The following is a 17,593-nucleotide window of genomic DNA, read 5'->3' as shown; positions in this document are numbered from 1 at the left end:
GGGCCGGCCGCCGGCGGCGCGGGGAGGAGCCGGTTCCACCGGACCGAGCCCGCGGGGCGCGGCCGCTCAGGGCCCCGCGCGTTTTCTGCGCCTTCCCCGCGTGTTTCCGCCTCCCCCTCCTCCCCGCGCCGGCTCCGCGCGGGCACCGGGGGGTGGATGATTCGGCGCTCGGCTGGTCGCGCAGGCGCGGGCGGCGCGCTCGGCGCTCGGCTGGTCGCACCTGCCGCACAATGAATGGCCGCTGAGCGCGGCGGCACCGGGAGCGGCTCCGGGAGCGGCCGCGGCCCCAGCACAGCCCCCCCGGTCCCCGGTAAGGCGGGGACCCCCCGGCCCCGCCCCAAACCCGCCCCCCGCCCCCCTGCACCGCTTCCCCGCCGCCTCTTCCTTCCCCCGCCGGGCCCGGTAACCACCCCCCCCCCGCCCGTTTCCCCGGGCCTGCGGCGCCTCCCGCCCCCCCCACACCGGGGATCCCCCGGTTCCCCCGGGATGCTCCCGGGAACGCGGGGCTGCTGTGTCCGTACCCCCCCTGCGGGGATTGGGATCCCCCCGTCGCTGCCCCCCCCCCCCGGCCGGGGGTTTAACTCCCCCCCCCCCAACATTTGGGGGTGTCCCGGTGTCACCTCCGGGGGTTCGGGGGTCCCCTCCCCCCCCCGCCGGGGTCTCGGGCTCTGCTCGGTCCCCAGCCCGGGGAACCGGGGCCCTTTTGATGCCCCCCCCGTGTTTTGGGGTCCCTCTGCTCCTCTCCCCCCCCCATTTTTGTTTGACCCCCCCCCCGAAATTTGGGGTTTCCCGGACTGGGGGGGTCGCGCTCGTTTCCCCTCCGAGGTCTCCCCACGACCCCCCAGGTCAGATTTGGGCCCCTCCCCGATTTGGGGAGGGGTCTCTCGGTGTCTCCCCCCGAAATCCTGGGGTCCCTCACACCCGGGGGGGGCCCAGGGCTGGGGACCCCCCCCAAATCCCAGGGCTGGGGACCCCCCCCCCCCCCCCCAAATCCCAGGGCTGAGGACCCCCCCAGAGCCCCCCGGGCCGGGCAGGGACCCCCCCCGGGCCGGGCAGGGACCCCCCAGAGCCCCCCGGGCTGGGCAGGGACCCCCCCAGGGACCCCCCAGAGCCCCCCGGGCCGGGCACGGACCCCTCCCCTGCCCCCCCTGTCCTGGGAGGGTTTGAGGGGGGGTTTGGGGTGACCCCGGGCTGGGGGCTCGGTTTGATCCTTGGTTTCCTCTGTCCCCCCCTCCCTGTTCCCTGCGCTGTCCCCGCTGTGTCCCCCCCGTGTCCCTGTCCCGGTGTCCCTGTCCCATTCCTGTGTCCCTGTCCCATTCCGGTGTCCCTGTCCCGGTGTCCCTGTCCCATTCCTGTGTCCCTGTCCCATTCCGGTGTCCCTGTCCCGGTGTCCCTGTCCCATTCCTGTGTCCCTCTCCCATTCCTGTGTCCCTGTCCCGGTGTCCCTGTCCCATTCCCATGTCCCATTCCGGTGTCCCTGTCCCCATGTCCTGTCCCTGTGTCTTGTCCCCCTGTCCCTCATCCCCATGTCCCCCATCCCTGTGTGTCCCTGTGTGTCCCCATGTCCTGTCCCTTGTCCCCATGTCTTGTCCCCGTGCGTCCCTGTGTGTCCCCCTGTCCTGTCCCCCTGTTCCCTGTCCCCACATGTCCCCCCATCCCCATGTCCTGTCCCTGTCCCCATGTGTCCCCATGTCCTGTCCCTGTCCCCATGTCCTGTCCCCCTGTCCCCGTGTGTCCCCATGTCCTGTCCCCACGTGTCCCCTGTCCCCGTGTCCTGTCCCTGTGTGTCCCCTCACCCCAATGTCCCCCTGTCCCCACGTGTCCTCCTGTCCCCACGTGTCCCCCTGTCCCCGTGTGTCCCCCTGTCCCCATGTGTCCCCATGTCCTGTCCCCATGTCCCCGTGTCCTGTCCCTTTTGTCCCCATGTCCTGTCCCCCTGTCCCTGTCCCCATGTGTCCCCATGTCCTGTCCCTGTCCCCACGTGTCCCCTGTCCCCATGTCCTGTCCCCACGTGTCCCCTCACCTTGTGTGTCCCCCTGTCCCCGTGTGTCCCCCTGTCCCCGTGTGTCCCCCTGTCCCTGTTCCCACGTGTCCCCTGTCCCCATGTCCTGTCCCCCTGTCCCCGTGTGTCCCCATGTCCTGTCCCCGTCCCCACATGTCCCCTGCGTGTCCCCATGTCCTGTCCCCGTCCCCACGTGTCCCCTGCGTGTCCCCGCAGGCCGTCCCCGTCCCCGCCATGGCGCAGACGCTGCAGATGGAGATCCCCAACTTCGGCAACAGCATCCTGGAGTGTCTGAACGAGCAGCGCCTGCAGGGGCTCTTCTGCGACGTCTCGGTGGTGGTCAAGGGCCACGCCTTCAAAGCCCACCGGGCCGTGCTGGCCGCCAGCAGCTCCTACTTCCGAGACCTGTTCCACAGCTCCAAGAGCGCCGTGGTGGAGCTGCCGGCGGCCGTGCAGCCCCAGTCCTTCCAGCAGATCCTCAGCTTCTGCTACACTGGCCGCCTCAGCATGAACGTGGGTGACCAGTTCCTGCTCATGTACACGGCGGGTTTCCTGCAGATCCAGGAGATCATGGAGAAAGGCACCGAATTCTTCCTCAAGGTCAGCTCGCCCAGCTGCGACTCGCAGGGGCTGCACGGTGACGAGACGCCGGGCTCGGAGCCGCAGAGCCCGGTGGCCCAAACGTCGGCGGCGCAGGGCTGGGCGGCGGCGCTGCCGTTGGTGTCGCGGGTCAAGACGGAGCAGGGCGAGCCCGACGGCGTGCAGTGCACCTTCGTGGTCAAACGCCTGTGGGACGGGGCCCCCAAGGACACCGGCGGCAACGGCAGCCGCAAAATGGCCAAATTCTCCGAGGCGGCGCCGCGCCCGCCGCAAGCGCCCGGTGCCAGTGCCGGTGCCGCCGGTACCGGCGCGGCTCCGGCTCCCGCGCCCGCCCCGGCGCCCGGCGCGGCCGCTGACCAGACCAGCCCCGGCGGCACCTCCAGCGCCTACACCAGCGACAGCCCCGGCTCCTTCCACAACGAGGAGGATGAGGAGGAGGACGCGGGAGAGGAAGGCTCGGACGAGCAGTACCGGCAGATCTGTAACATGTACACCATGTACAGCATGATGAATGTGGGGCCCGCAGGTGAGGATCCGCCCCCCACCCCCGGGGGTGGCGTTTGGGGACAGTTTGGTGGCTCTGAACGGAGGGGGGGGGGGAGGTGGTCGTGAGAGACCTTGCCCCGTTTGAGGCGTGGTCAGGATGGGGAGGGGGTTCTGTGTGTGTGTCCCCCCCCCCAGTGTCACCCCCACAGGGCACATCCAGAGATGTTCAGAGGTGGGACCCCCCGACCCCCGCAGTGTCCCCAGTGTCCCCTTGGGGTGGCTCCAAGGCTGCAGAGACCCCCAAAAGAGCCGACCCTCCCCAGGCAGCTCCTCCCCACAGCCCCCAGCCCACCCGGGGCAGGAGCAGGGCCCCTCCCCACGCCCCCCTGTGTCCCCCCAGGGGTGGCTCCAAGCCTCCAAAGACCCCTGAAAGGCCAGGCAGCCCCTCCCCACAGCCCCCAGCCCACCTGGGGCAGGAATGGGGCTCATCCCCGAGACCCCCGAAGGAACCTCAGGGGTGGCTCCAAGCCTGCAGAGACCCCCAAAGGCCAGGCAGCCCCTCCCTGCAGCCCCCAGCCCACCCGGGGCCGGAGCAGGGCCCACACCCGAGACCCACAAAAGAGCCGACCCTCCCCAAGCAGCCCCTCCCTGCAGCCCCCAGCCCACCCGGGGCAGGAGCAGGGCCCATCCCTGAGACCCCCTGGGTCCCCTCGGGCTGGCTCCAAGCCTCCAGAGACCCCCAAAGGAGCCGACCCTCCCCAGGCAGCCCCTCCCCGAAGCCCCCAGCCCACCCGGGGCAGGAGGGGGACCCATCCCCGAGACCCCCAAAGGAGCCCACCCTCCCCACATCCCCCAGCCCATCCGGGGCAGGAGCAGGGCCCCTCCCCACGCCCCCCCGTGTCCCCCCAGCCGCAGAGAAGGTGGAGGCCCTGCCCGAGCAGCCCCCCCCGGAGCCCCGCGCCCGCGCCCGCCTGCGCCAGGACCTGGCGTCGCTGCCGGCTGAGCTCGTCACCCAGATCGGCAACCGCTGCCACCCCAAGCTCTACGACGAGGGCGACCCCGCCGAGAAACTGGAGCTGGTCACCGGTACTGGGGCGAGCTGGGGGGGAGATCCCCACGGGGTGGGGGGAGGTTTTGGGGGGCTCCCCCCGGCCCCGCTGAGCCCTCCCCGCGCCCCCTCCCCAGGCACCAACGTGTACATCACACGGGCGCAGCTGATGAACTGCCACGTCAGCGCGGGCACGCGGCACAAGGTGCTGCTGCGCCGCCTCCTCGCCTCCTTCTTCGACAGGTGAGAGCCCCCCGCCCCAAATCGGCCTCCAGGAGGGGTTTGGGGGGTTTATTTTGGGGGGTGGGTGGGGTTCAGGCAGGGTTTTGTTCCCTTCCAGGAACACGCTGGCCAACAGCTGCGGGACCGGGATCCGCTCGTCCACCAACGATCCCAGCCGGAAGCCGCTGGACAGCCGGGTGCTGCACGCCGTTAAATGTGAATGGGGGGCTCCGGGGGGCTCTGGGGGGCTCTGGGGAACCGGGGGGGCTCCCAAAGGGGCTGGGGGGTGAGGGGACAGCCGGGTGCTGCACACCGTTAAATGTGAGTGGGGGGCTCCGGGGGGCTCCCACAGGGGCTGGGGGGAGAGGGGACAGCAGGGGACAAATGTCAGTGGGGGGCTCTGGGGAACCGGGGAGAGGAGGGGGCTCCCACAGGGGCTGGGGGAGAGGGGACAGTGGGGGACAAATGTGAGTGGGGGGCTCTGGGAGGCTCCCACAGGGGCTGGGGGGAGAGGGGACAGCAGGGGACAAATGTGAGTGGGGGGCTCTGGGGGGCTCCCTGAGGGGACAGCCGGGTGCTGCACGCCGTTAAATGTGAGTGGGGGGCTCCCACAGGGGCTGGGGGAGAGGGGACAGTGGGGGACAAAGGGAGACAAATGTGAGTGGGGGGCTCCAGGGGGGCTCTGGGGAACCGGGGGGGCTCCCACAGGGGAGAGGGGACAGCGGGGGACAAAGGAGGACCCTGGAGAGGCGACGAGGAGCACCGGAGGGGACCCCCACCCCTCATTCCCCACCCAAACCCCCCCCCCCCGGAGCCTGAGCTTGCGCCCCCTCCCCAGTTTACTGCCAGAACTTCGCGCCCAACTTCAAGGAGAGCGAGATGAACGCCATCGCAGCCGACATGTGCACCAACGCGCGGCGCGTGGTGCGCAAGAGCTGGATCCCCAAGCTGAAGCTGCTGATGGCCGAGGGCGACTCCTACACCTCCTTCATCAACGACACCGGCAAGCTGGAGCCCGACATCATGGGCCCCGAGCCCCCCTTCGAGGCGGGGGGGCCCGAGCCTGAGGGGGGTCCCGGGGGGGAGGGGCTGCAGTGACCCCCCCATCCCCCCCCGAGCCCACCCTGGGGAGCCCCAAGCCCGGGGGTCCCGGGGGGGAGGGGCTGCAGTGACCCCCCCATCCCCCCCCGAGCCCACCCTGGGGAGCCCCAAGCCCGGGGGTCCTGGGGCGAGGGGCTGCAGTGAACCCCCCCCACCCCAGAGCCCACCCTGGGGACCCCCAGCCCCGGGGGGCTGCGCTGGGGAGGGGGCTCGACCCTAAGCTCGGCCCCCTCCAGGCTCAGCGATGCCACCCCAGGAATAGGGAGCCCCCCCAGATCCTCCCCCTCCCCAAAATGGGGGCGTAGGGATCCCCCGGCCGTGAGGGGGGGTCCCCGCAGCGAGGACCCCGTGAGGATGAAGGGGTCCCGTCCCCCCCCCCCCACCCCGCCTTGGGACCCCCCCCCAAAAACACGAGGGGTGGGGTCCCACCAGCAAGGGACCCGTGTGGTTTTAGGGACCCCCCCTGCCCCCCACCCCACAGCGAGACCGCGGTGGGTCCTGGCCCCCCCCCCAGGATTTTGGGGGGGGGTTTGGGGTGGGGGGGGACGGCAGCGTCATGGCACAAGCGCAGCTGCCCCTCCCCCCCCCCCCCGGCGTTGGGGGGGGGTCCGGGGGGGGAGGGGCTCAGCTCGGGGGTCTCGTGCCCCTCCCCAAGGACCCCCCCCCAAAGCCCCCCCCCCTCCCCCGTTCCCCTCCAGGCACCCGCATGTGTGACCCCCCCCCCCGTGTCCCCCCCGCCCCCCCAGGGACCCCCATGGCTCTGGGCAGCCCCTCCCCCCCCGCATGTGTCCCCCTGGTCCCCTCTGTGTCCCCTCCCCCCCCCCCGGGGGGGCCAGAGTGTCCCCAGGTGACCCCTGCCCCTCCCCCCCCCAAGGTCACCTGTCCGTGTTGTCCCCAGGTGTGCGTGTCCCCTCCCCCCGCAAAGGGAGGTGTCACCTGTCTGTGTCCCCTCCCCCCCCAAAGGGAGGTGTCACCTGTGTCCCCTCCCCCCCCCAAGGGAGGTGTCACCTGTCTGTGTCCCCTCCCCCCCCCAAAGGGAGGTGTCACCTGTGTCCCCACCCCCCCCAAAGGGAGGTGTCACCTGTCTGTGTCCCTTCCCCCCACCAAAGGAGCCGGGACTGCCAAATTGGGGGGGGGTCCCCTTATTGCCCCCCCCCCCCAGCTGTGTCCTCGGGGGGGGAACGCGCGTGTGTGACCTGGGGGCGGGGACAGGGACACCCGGGGGGGGGGCCCAGAGTGGGGGGGGGGGGGCACACGGGGAACCCCCTCCCCCCTCCCCAGGGCTTCGCTCCGGCTTCACTCCAGAGGGGAAACTGAGGCACGGTTTGGTGACAACTCCCCTGGGACAGAGTGGGGGGGTCACCAGGAGCCTCCCCCAGTCCCGCTCAGCCTGGGGGGGCCGGGGGAGTCCCCAGATGCCCCCCCAGGTGTCCCCAGTGCCCCCCCAGGTGTCCCCAGTGCCCCCCCCAGGTCTCCTGACGTTTGGTCAAGTGCCTTACCCGCCCCTCCCCCGGGCTCCCTCCGCGTCTCCCCCCCGGACCCCCCCCTTGCCCCCCCCGGCACGGATGGGGGGGCACAGGGACCTCCCCCGACCCCTCCCCCCCCTCCCCCCCGCCTGGGTTCCCCCTCCCCCCGTGCCTCAGTTTCCCCTTTTCCCCGCGAGTTCTGCCGGTCTCACCCTGCCCGAGGTGGGGGGGGTCGGGCGGGGGGGGGTGTTGGGGTACCCCTGCTGTGTCCTCCCCTCCCTCCCCCAGCCCCCCCCCTCCCCAAAATCGGGGTCCAGCTCATTTTTCCCCCCCCCTTCTCCTCTCTCTGCTGTACAGAAGGGGGGGGGGGCGCGGCGGCGGCAGCATGGAGACCCCCCCACCCGTGCTTGCGCTTCCCCCGCCCCCCCGGGGACCCCTCCCTAGTGTCTGTCCTGTGTAATGAAGTGCCAAGACCACCCCCCCACACCCTCCCCCCGGGACCCCACCCCCCAACCCGGGACCCCCCCCGAGCCCCCCCCCGAGGCTGGAGGTTGCACATGAACTGCTGTTGGGCGCGAGGGAGCGTGTGAATAGTGAAAATAAACACAGAGTTTGTAACAGCCGCGGCCTCCGCGACCCCCCAAAAACCGGCCCCGGCGGCTGGGGGGGCGTGGGAAATGAGGCGGGGGTCTCGGGGGGGGGGGGTTTCCCGCCTTTTCCCGTCCTTATATGGGCATGCGGAAGTGGATTTTCCCGCCCCCGCGCGCGGCGCCACGCCCCCTTCCCGTGGCGTCATTGTTGCCTTATATGGGCATGGAAAGGGGCGGGGCCGGGGATCCCCGGGTAACCTGGGGGGGGCACGGGGGGGGGAACAGGGACACCCCAGAACACACGGGGGGGGCACAGGGACCCCCCAGAACACAGGGGGGGGGCGCAGGGACCCCTGAAGCCGTGGGGGGTCGCGGGGTATCCCCAATCCACGAGGGTCCCCTCATCTCGCGGTGGGGGGGGGACACAGGACCCCGCTCAGGAGGGCGCGGGACCCCCCCAGCCCATGGCGGGAACCCTCTCAAACCGCGGGGGGGCCACACAGAAACCCCCCCGGTTTGTGGGGGGGAGGGGGCGCACAGGGAGCCCAAATCATCCACGGGGGGTGGGTGGGGGGTACAGACCCCCCCCAAAAACCCCCCGGGAATTCCAGCCCCCCCCGTTTGGGCACGGCCCCGTTTCCGTCCCCGGCGCCGCCGAGACGCGCGGAGCCGCCCCGGGGCCGGATGCGGTGGCGGGGGGGGGGGCGGCACGGGGGGGGTCCCGGGGCGGTCCCGGATGCGGTGGCGGTGCCGGGGGAGGTGCCGGGGGGGTCCCAGGGCGGTCCCGCTGGTACCGGGGGGGGGGTCCCGGGGCGGTCCCGGATGCGGTGGCGGTGCCGGGGGAGGTGCCGGGGGGGTCCCAGGGCGGTCCCGCTGGTACCGGGGGGGGTCCCGGGGCGGTCCCGGATGCGGTGGCGGTGCCGGGGCGGTCCCGCCGGTGGCGGGGGGGCCGGGCCGGTACAAGAAGCGCGGCGGGGCCGTCCCGGCGCACTCGGAGCCGCCATGGAGGAGGCTCAGCGGCTGCTGACGGTGTCGGTGTGGAAGCTGTACCGGTGCCGGCTGCGCCGCGGGGGTCTCCGCCTGCACCGGAGCCTGCAGCTCTCGCTGCTCGTCCGCGCCGCCCGCCACCGATACCTGAGCGCCCGCGCCGCCGCCCAGAACCTCCCGGTACCGGCGCTTCCCGGGGCCGCGGCGTGCGGAGCGACCCCCGAGCGGGGGCACCTCCCGAGGGACCCCAACAACGCCCGGTGCCCGAACGAACCGAGCGCGGAGCACCCGAACCTGCCGAGCCCCCAGAGCGACCCCCGGAGCGACCCCAGGAGCGACCCGAGATGGGGGAACCCCCCAAGGGATTGCACCGGGGACCACCCGAACCTGCCGACCGCAGCCCCCCGCGGTGAACGGCACCGGGGACGCACCACCAGCGCACCGGGCGAGGACCCCCCGAGCCCCCCAGCCGGGGACAGCCCACGGACAGCGGACCCCGCTCCCGCCCCGGACCCCCCGAACCCCCCGAGCGCTGCCCCCGGCTCTCCCCGGCCCCCCGGAGCCCCCCGGGCCGGGCAGAAGCGGCGCAGCAGCGGCTCCGCGGGGCCGGTCCGGGGCCCGGTACCGAGCAAACGGGCGCGGCTGGAGGCGGAGGCGCCGCCGCTGCCCCCGGGACCCCCCGGGCGCTGCTCGGGGCCGCCCGCGGCCGCCTTCGGCTTCCTGGTCCGCGCCGTGGGGGCGTGCTGAGCCCTCCGGGACCCTCCCGGACACGCGGAACCGGTTCGGGACCTCCCGGACACGCGGAATTTAACGGGGATCCCCCCCGGACACACGGAACCGGTTCGGGAAGGCTCAAGACACGCGGAGCCGGTTCGGGAAACCCCCGGGACACGCGGAATTTAACGGGGATCCCCCCCGGACACACGGAATTTAACGGGGATCCCCCCCGGGACACGCGGAACCGGTTCGGGAACCCCCCGGGACACGCGGAACTGGAACGGGGACCCCCTCTGGACACACGGAACCGGTTCGGGAAGGCTCCAGACACACGGAACCGGTTCGGAAACCCCCCGGGACACGCGGAACTGGAACGGGGATCCCTCTCGGACACACAGAACTGGTTCGGAAACCCCCCGGGACACGCGGAACTGGAACGGGGATCCCTCTCGGACACACAGAACCGGTTCGGGAACCCCCCGGGACACGCGGAATTTAACGGGGACCCCCCGGGACACGCGGAACTGGAACGGGGACCCCCAAACCGATGCGGCCCCCGCGATGGAGCTGAGCGGACCCTCGGGGTCCCGGGGGTCGCTCTCCCCTCCCGGGGACCACCGAGCTTGGGGGGGCTCCAGGCTGGCCCTGCCCCCCCCTTTAATAGTGCTTAATTATTATTTTGTTAATTAATATAAGTGGGTTTTGTGCAGCCGCTGCCTCGGGGGGAGCTGGGGGGGGGGGGGTCGTTGTGTCCTGGATTTTGGGGGGAGGGGGGGACAGAGGGTTGGGGGGGGTCCGGTGGATCCTCGGGGCGGTTAAACCCCCCCCGGTTCCGGGAAACCCCCCCCGGTTCCGTTAAACCCCCCCGGTTTCGTTAACCCTCCCGGTTCCGTTAAACCCCCTCCCGGTTCCGTTAAACCCTCCCCGGTTCCGGGACCCCCCCGGTTCCGTTAACCCCCCCGGTTCCGGGGTACCGCGGGGGGAGGGGGCGGCTCGGGGTTACCGGGTCTCACCGGGGGGCTTCGGGCCCCCGTGGCTGCGCGTGTCCCCCTCCCCCCCCGCGCTGTGCCCCCCCCCGGTGCCCCCCGGTGTCCCCGGTACCGGGAAGGAGCGAGACGGGCTCGATCCAAAATTCCTCCTTTTTAATGGTTCCGGTTTGGGACTTTTCGGGTTTTTTTTGTTGGGTTTTTTTTTGCTTTTTTTTTTTTTTTTTTTCTTTTTTTTGCCTTTTTTTGTCTTTGATCTTTTTTATTTCTGGTTTCGGTAACTCGGTTCATGCAATGGCGGCGGCCCCGGTTCCGCCGCCTCCGTGCCTCGGGCGGGGGGGGCCGGTTCCCGGTGTCAGTTCCCGGTGCCGGCTCCCGGTGCCGGTTCCCGGTGCCCGGTGCCGGTTCCCGGTGCCCGTTCCCGGTGCTGGCTCCCGGTGCCGGTTCCAGTTCCCGGGGTCAGTTCCCGGTTCCCGGTGCCCGTTCCCGTTTCCCGGTGCCGGTTCCCGATGCCCGGTGTCGGTTCCCGGTGCCCGTTCCCGGTTCCCGTTCCCGCCGTTCCCCGTGGCGGTACCCGGAGCCCGGTGCCAGTTCCCGGTACCCGGTGCCCGTTCCCGGTTCCCGGTGCCGGTTCCCGGTACCCGGTGCCGGTTCCCGGTGCCGGTTCTCGGTTCCCGTTCCCGCCGTTCCCGGTGTCGGTTCCCGGAGCCCATCCCGGAGCCTCCCGGGCTCCGCTCCCGGCCCGGCGGCTCCTCCCGGCCGGGGCTCCCTCCGGGCGTGGGGAGGCTCGAGGGGGTCCCGGGGAGGTTCGGGGGGTCCCGGGGAGGCTCGGGGGGTCCCGGGGAGGCTCGAGGGGGTCCCCGGGGCCGCCCCCCCGGCGGCGGCGGCGGCTCCTCCAGATGATAAAACTCATCCATAGCCCCGGGAGCGGGTGGCGACCTCCGCCCCCCCGGCCGCGACACGCCGCGCCGCGTGCGCGCCCTGTCGCGATATGTCGGGCACGTGCGCGCCCTGTCGCGATATGTGGCGGGAGGCGCCGCTAGCAGCAGTCATCGTCCGTCTCGCTGTAGGGGTCGCGGAGGCCGGGCCGGCCCGTGCCAGTCCCGGGGCCCGGGTAGTAGCCGTTGGGCAGGCGCCGGCCGGGCCGGGGGGGGGACGGGCCGCCCCCTCCGGGGGTCCCGGTGCCGCGGGGGGCGCGGGGGGCGCGTCCGTCGAGCGGCGGCGGCGGCTCCGGGTCTCGGGGGGGCCCTCGGGGGGGCTCGGGCCAGCGGGCGGAGGGGCGGGCGGCGGGGCGGGGGTCGGCGGGCGGCGGCGGGCGGCGGGGGCCGCGGGCGGGGGGCGGCGCGGCGGGCGGGGGGCGGCGGGCGGCGGGCGAGTAGGAGACGTGGGGTCGCGGCGTGGCGGGGGTCGGCGGGAGCTGGCGGCGGGCGCGGCGGGGGGTGCTGGTCCCGGACGTGGAGAGCACCGGGCTGCCGCTGACCGAGCTGCTGCCCTGCGGCGACAGCGACAGCGGGGTGGCGGCGGGGGGGACACCGGGGGACACGGGGGGGACACCGGGGGGGACACGGGGGGGGCGGGGGGGGACCCCGGGGGGACACGGGGGGGGCGGGGGGGGACACGGAGGGGGGCGGGGGGGGGGACACCGGGGGACACGGGGGGACACGGAGGAGGGGGCGGGGAGAGGGAGGGGAAGGGGGGCCCGTGGGGGTCGCAGCCACCAGGGGAGGGGACACAGCTGCGGGGGGAGGGGGAGGGGACACAGCCGCGGGGGGAGGGGACACAGCCGCGGGGGGAGGGGACACAGCTGCGGGGGGAGGGGGAGGGGACACAGCCGCGAGGGGAGGGGACACAGCCGCGGGGGGAGGGGACACAGCCGCGGGCCATGCAGGCACGGAGGGGACAGAAGTGACCCGGGGGTCGCGGGGGAGGCGGTGGCGGCGGGGAGGGGGGAGGGGGAAGCGGGGTCCCCCCAAAAGCGCTCGCAAGGCAAAGCTCGGGGGTCGGGGGGGGATGGGGGAAGCGGGGGCTGGAGAAGTTTGGAAGAGTCAGCCCCGGGGGGGAACCCTGTACCCCAAATTTGGGGGTCCTGGGGAGAGTGAACCCCCCCCTCCTGGAGGAGAGGGGGCTGGGGGTGAACCCCAATTGTTCCGTGCGGGGTCCCGCGTCTGGGGGGGGCTCCGGGACCCCCCCGGGACCCCCCGATGCCAGGCTGGGGGGGCTGGGGACTGTCACCCCCAATTCAGGGGTCTGGGGGGTCGGTGCTCTCTGAATGGGGGTGCTGAGGACCCCAGACCCATCTCAGGGTGTGGGGGGAGCCGTGTACCCCACTCTTGTCAGGGCGGGCGGGGGCCTGTGCACCCCCAAACCTCAGCACAGGCTCTGTGCCCCCCCCGGACTATGGGGGAGCCCCCAAAACCCATCGGGGGGGACTTGAGACCCCTGAGCCAGGGGTGCACCCCAAAACAGGGGTGGGGGGTCCCTGCGGCCTAGTGCAAACCTCGGAGGGTCCCTGCACCCCAGTTTTGGTCTGGGGGGAGTTCCGGGATGGGGGGGGGCGGGGGGGAAGATCCCTTGGGGATATAAATGGGGAGATGTGGGGGGCACCCCAAAACATCCCCGGGTGGCAAAGCGGCTCCTTCTGGAACCACCGCCGGGATTTTTGGGGGGCGGGGGCGGGGGCAGCTTCATTCCAAACTTTCCAGGGTGGCCGGAGCCTGGGGGGGCCGGAGCAGATGTTGGGGGGCCCCGAGCCGCTTACCTGGGCCACCCCTCGCCGTGACAGCGCAGCCAAAGCACAGCGATGGGGAAACAGAGAGGTGAATCAAGGCAGGGCCCCCCCAAAAGCAGCCGGGGGGGCCGGGGGGGCCAAGCGAGGGGGGGGGGGGCTCTGTGCGGGCAGAGGGGGGGCGCGGGAGGGGTGCAGGGAGGGGAGGGGGCGCATCCGGAGGGGTCGAAGCGTCGCCGCCGCCTCCCCCCCCCACCCCGCCCGCCCCGACACCCCCAGATCCTTGAGGGGGGGAGGGGTCCCCCTAAATCCCACCGGGTGCTGCCCCTCCTGGGGGGGCTGGACCCCCGAGGAAGGTGGGGAGGGACCCCCAAGGAAAGGGTTATGTACCCCCAAAATCGGGGCTGGACCCCCAAGGACGGGGGGGCTGGACCCCCAAGGAATGGGAGGCTGCACCCCCCTTTTGGAGCGCTGAGGGGGCTCTGCTGGTGTAACTGGGACGCCGCCAGTCCTGAACTGGGGCAGGCAGACCGGGCGGGGCGGGGGGCGCTGAGGGTCCTCCCTCACCCACACAGACCCTCGGAAAGGGGGGGGGGGGTGTCCCACAGCCCCCTCCCCCCCCAGCCTGAGCAGCACCTATGGGCGGGGGGGGCGGGGGGGGGGTCTTTGGTTGAAGACACCGGGGTGCAGCCCTTGTCCCCCCCGTTGGGGGGGGTCCTAGAGGCGGAGGGGGGGGGACCGGAGGGGGGCACCCACCTGGCGGGGGGCCGCGTGTTCCCGGCCCTCGCTGGGGGAGCGGGACCAGCGGCGGTCCCGGGAGCGGGGCCTCGCGTAGTCGTGGCGCTCGGGGGGGGGCACGCAGCGCTCGCGGTCCCCCCCGGCGCCCCCCCCGTGGTGGTGGTGGTGGTGGTGGTGGTGGTGGTGCCGGTGCCGCCGGTCCTTGGGCCTCCCCCGCTCGGGGTCCCGCTCCTTGGGGGGGGCGTCCCCCGACTGCGTGGTGACACTCAGGTCCGTGCCCAGCCCTGCGGGGGACACCGAGGGGTCAGGGGGGGCGAGGGGGGGACACCAGGGGACACCGAGGGGTCAGGGGGGGCGCGGGGGGGACACCGGGGGACACCGAGGGGTCAGGGGGGGCGAGGGGGGGACACCGGGGGACGTTGAAGGAGCCGGGGGGAGCACAGGGGGTGACCCGGGGGTGTGGGGGTGGCCCCAGGGTGTGTGGGGGGCACCCGGGGACAGGAATTGGGGTGACCCGGGGGTGTGGGGGTGGCCCCGGGGTGTGGGGGGGCACCCGGGGGCAGGAGCTGGGGTGACCCAGGGTGTAGGGGTGACCGGGGGGCTCGGGGGACAGGAGATGGGGTGACCCAGGGGACATCGGAGCCTCGAAGCACCGGGAGAACAAAGTCACCCCTCCGCCAGGCACGGGTGGCCTTGGGGACACGCGGGGAGGGGTCCCCAGCCGGGGGTCGCGCAGCTCCCGGGGATCGCGCAGGTCCCGGGGGTCCCGGGGATCGCGCAGGTCCCGGGGGTCGCACAGGTCCCGGGGGTCCCGCAGGTCGCGGGGGTCGCACAAATGCCGGGGGTCGCACAGGTCCCCGGGGTCCCGCAGCTCCCGGGGGTCGCACAGGTCCCGGGGGTCGCACAGGTCGCGGGGATCGCGCAGTCCCGGGGGTCGCACCTGTGTCGCCATCCGTGTAGCGGCTGAGGGAGCGCTCGGAGGCGCGGTGGCCGCGGTGGCCTCGGCGGGGGTGGTGGCGCTGGCCCTCCTCGGCCGGGGGGACCCGCTCCAGCGAGAAATCGTCCAGGCGGACGCCGCGGGCTCGGGAGTGGCCCAGCAGCGACGCCGAGCGCTTCATGGGGCTCGAGTCCGCGATGGTCTGCGGGACACGGCCGGGGGCGTCACCGCACACCGGGAGGGGCGCCTGAGCGGGGGGCTCCAGAGGGAGGGGGGTGGCCAGGGGAGGTTACCTGAGCGGGGCGGGGTCACCCGTGTGCCCCGAGCCCTTCGGAGCTGCGGCCGCCCCGGGTCCCTCCCGTCCGCCCGGTATCCCCCCCTCGGTCCTGCCCTTCCTTCCCCATCGCTCCTCCGGACACGGCACTGACCGCTGTCCCTGACCGCTGTCCCTGACCGCTGTCCCCTCCGGGCTGTCCCCTCCTGCTGTCCCCTCCGGGCTGTCCCCTCCCGGCTGTCCCCTCCTGCTGTCCCTGACCGCTGTCCCTGACCGCTGTCCCCTCCGGGCTGTCCCCTCCCGCTGTCCCTGACCGCTGTCCCTGACCGCTGTCCCCTCCCGGCTGTCCCCTCCTGCTGTCCCTGACCGCTGTCCCTGACCGCTGTCCCCTCCGGGCTGTCCCCTCCCGCTGTCCCTGACCGCTGTCCCTGACTGCTGTCCCTGACCGCTGTCCCCTCCGGACTGTCCCCTCCCGCTGTCCCCTCCCGGCTGTCACCTCCCGGCTGTCCCCTCAGGACTGTCCCCTCCGGGCTGTCCCCTCCCGCTGTCCCCTCCCGGCTGTCCCCACGCCCCCCCCCCGGTGGGTGCCGACCCACCGCACTCCGTGTCCCGCCGCTGGCCTGGGAGGGACGCGGTGTCCCCGTTGTCACCGTGTCCCCACCGTCACCGTGTCCCCACCGCCACCGTGTCCCTGTTGTCACCGTGTCCCCACTGCCACCGTGTCCCCACCGTCACCGTGTCCCCACCGCCACCGTGTCCCCACTGTCTCCGTGTCCCCACTGTCACCGTGTCCCTGTTGTCACCGTGTCCCCACTGTCACCGTGTCCCCATTGTCACCGTGTCCCCACCGCCGCCGTGTCCCCGTTGCCACCGTGTCCCCGTTGTCACCGTGTCCCCACTGTCACCGTGTCCCCGTTGTCATTGTGTCCCCACTGTCACCGTGTCCCCGTTGTCACCGTGTCCCCACCGCCACCGTGTCCCCACCGTCACCGTGTCCTCACCACCACCGTGTCCCCACCGCTACCATGTCCCCACTGTCACCGTGTCCCCGTTGTCACCGTGTCCCCACCGCCGCCGTGTCCCCACTGTCACCGTGTCCCCACTGTCACCGTGTCCCCGTTGTCACCGTGTCCCCGTTGTCACCGTGTCCCCACCGTCCCCGTGTCCCCGTTGTCACCGTGTCCCCACTGTCACCGTGTCCCCGTTGTCACCGTGTCCCCGTTGTCACCGTGTCCCCACCGTCCCCGTGCCCCCGTTGTCACCGTGTCCCCACTGTCACCGTGTCCCCAGGGCCTGGGGTGGCCCCGGGACTGACCCCTCCCCCCGCTGCTCTCAGCATTGAGCTGCTGCTGCCGGGGACCCCTGAGCGGGATCGAGGGGACAGAGGGACAGGGGACAGGGGGACAGGGGGACAGGGGGACAGGGGGACAGGGGACAGGGGACAGAGGGACAGGGGGACAGGGAACAGGGGACTGGGACAGGGGGGCAGGGGACAGGGGACAGAGGGACAGGGGGACAGGGGACAGGGGACTGGGACAGGGGGGCAGGGGGTGGGGACAGTGGCGCTGCTCCTCGCTGACTGGAGGTGTCGGGAGGTGGTGCGGGGCGTGACACGGAGGGGACAAGGTGTGCGGGGGTGACACGGAGGGGACAAGGTGTGCGGGGGACACAGGGACAGTCGAGGGGAGCAGTGGGGTGGGGGCTTGAAGGGAGGTGCCTGTGGGGGTCCCGGGGGTGTCAGGAAAGGAGCTCTGGAGGGGAGTGGGGGGATCCGAGGGAGGCTGTGGGGTCCGAGGGTCGGGGGGCTCTGGAGGAGAGTGGGGGGATCCGAGGGAGACTGTGGGGGCCGGGGGTGGGGGGCTCTGGAGGGGAGTGGGGGGATCCGAGGGAAGCTGTGGGGGCCGGGGGTGGGGTCCGAGGGTTAGGGGGCTCTGGAGGGGAGTGGGGGGATCCGAGGGAGACTGTGGGGGCCGGGGGTGGGGCCGAGGGTCGGGGGGCTCTGGCGGGGGGGGCTCGGGGGCCCCGCGGTACCTACACTGAGGTTATTGCCTCGGGGTCGGACCTTCCTCCGCTGCCAGAGCCGGCCCAGGCGGTGCCCGCGGAGCCGGAGGAGAGACAGAGACCGCCGTGAACCCCGAGCGGGGCTCCGGGGGTCCGGGGGGCGCGGGGAGGGGGCGGGCAGGGGGGGCGGAGCAGCCAAGCAGCGGCCGGGGGAGCAGCAGCAATGAGCGGAGCAGCCACAGCGTCCCTGTCCCCGTCCCTGTCCCCAAAGCGGACATGCTGAGGCGCGGGGACACCCCCAAAGCCCCCGGAGCCCCCGATTTGGGCTGGAACCGAGCGGCCCCACGCGGGGACCGGTGGCCACCGGGCCACCCCAAGTGTAGCCCCCCACAAAAGCCCCCTGCTGCCATGCTCATGCCCCCCCTGGAGACCCCAGCCCAGCGCTGCAGCCCTCGCGGGGGACACGGGACACACTGCCGGGTGACACCGCAGCTCTCCCGGCCCCCCCAAACCACCCCCTCCCCACCATTAAAGCCGCGGGGGTTGCTGCCAGCCCGGGGGGGTGACAGAGCGGGTGACAGCCGCGGCTGTCCCCTCACCTGGGTGTCCGCGGGCAGCCGGGGCATGGAGGCGGCGCGGCCGTGCCCCTCCATGGGCAGGTAGTCACTGTCCGAGTGGCCGTCCTTGGGCATCTCCCGCATCTCCACCAGCTG

At 72.9% G+C, this 17,593-nt stretch overlaps 4 protein-coding genes across 4 annotated transcripts in view; 3 read left to right on the top strand and 1 right to left on the bottom strand.

The window, feature by feature from the left end:
* Positions 1–169: 169 nt before the first annotated feature.
* NACC1 (nucleus accumbens associated 1) lies at positions 170–5,555 on the top strand. Its single transcript, XM_086871479.1, has 6 exons — positions 170–310; positions 2,219–3,128; positions 3,998–4,174; positions 4,274–4,379; positions 4,477–4,574; positions 5,197–5,555. Exons 2-6 carry the CDS (start codon positions 2,237–2,239, stop codon positions 5,454–5,456), a joined length of 1,533 nt encoding a protein of 510 aa, XP_086727605.1. The 5' UTR covers positions 170–310; positions 2,219–2,236; the 3' UTR covers positions 5,457–5,555.
* Positions 1,371–6,173, top strand: LOC147647658 (uncharacterized). Its single transcript, XM_086871275.1, has 2 exons — positions 1,371–2,176; positions 6,088–6,173. The coding sequence occupies exons 1-2, from the start codon at positions 1,459–1,461 to the stop codon at positions 6,171–6,173; spliced, it is 804 nt and encodes a 267-aa protein (XP_086727401.1). The 5' UTR covers positions 1,371–1,458.
* Positions 6,174–8,394: 2,221 nt separating this feature from the next.
* IER2 (immediate early response 2) lies at positions 8,395–9,928 on the top strand. Its single transcript, XM_086871305.1, has one exon. The coding sequence runs from the start codon at positions 8,422–8,424 to the stop codon at positions 9,247–9,249; it is 828 nt and encodes a 275-aa protein (XP_086727431.1). The 5' UTR covers positions 8,395–8,421; the 3' UTR covers positions 9,250–9,928.
* Positions 9,929–10,340: 412 nt separating this feature from the next.
* The window catches only part of CACNA1A (calcium voltage-gated channel subunit alpha1 A), a 52,369-nt gene continuing 45,116 nt past the window's right edge, over positions 10,341–17,593 (bottom strand). The window contains exons 43-47 of the mRNA XM_086871247.1: positions 17,480–17,590; positions 16,915–16,950; positions 14,609–14,807; positions 13,687–13,952; positions 10,341–11,697 (exon numbers count right to left, since the gene is read on the bottom strand). Of these exons, the coding sequence (XP_086727373.1) occupies positions 11,245–11,697; positions 13,687–13,952; positions 14,609–14,807; positions 16,915–16,950; positions 17,480–17,590 (1,065 nt within the window). The 3' untranslated portion in view covers positions 10,341–11,244. The remainder of the gene's footprint in view (positions 11,698–13,686; positions 13,953–14,608; positions 14,808–16,914; positions 16,951–17,479; positions 17,591–17,593) is intronic.

This window comes from Cyanistes caeruleus, chromosome 35 (assembly GCF_971803275.1).
Source record: "Cyanistes caeruleus chromosome 35, bCyaCae1.hap1.1, whole genome shotgun sequence".
Taxonomy (NCBI): Eukaryota; Metazoa; Chordata; class Aves; order Passeriformes; family Paridae; genus Cyanistes; species Cyanistes caeruleus.
The sequence above is the reverse complement of the archived record's forward strand: the minus strand, read 5'-3'. Positions and strand labels throughout refer to the sequence as shown.

Bases quoted from the DNA above. Each gene is read 5' to 3' on its own strand.
- LOC147647658 (XM_086871275.1), top strand. From the start codon at position 1,459: ATGTCCCATTCCGGTGTCCCTGTCCCCATGTCCTGTCCCTGTGTCTTG. The intron at 2,177-6,087 runs GTCCTGTCCCCG...GGAGGGGCTCAG, and splicing joins TGTCCCCTGCGTGTCCCCAT to CTCGGGGGTCTCGTGCCCCT.
- NACC1 (XM_086871479.1), top strand. From the start codon at position 2,237: ATGGCGCAGACGCTGCAGATGGAGATCCCCAACTTCGGCAACAGCATC. The intron at 4,175-4,273 runs GTACTGGGGCGA...CCCCCTCCCCAG, and splicing joins GAAACTGGAGCTGGTCACCG to GCACCAACGTGTACATCACA. The intron at 4,380-4,476 runs GTGAGAGCCCCC...GTTCCCTTCCAG, and splicing joins CTCGCCTCCTTCTTCGACAG to GAACACGCTGGCCAACAGCT.
- IER2 (XM_086871305.1), top strand. From the start codon at position 8,422: ATGCGGTGGCGGTGCCGGGGCGGTCCCGCCGGTGGCGGGGGGGCCGGG.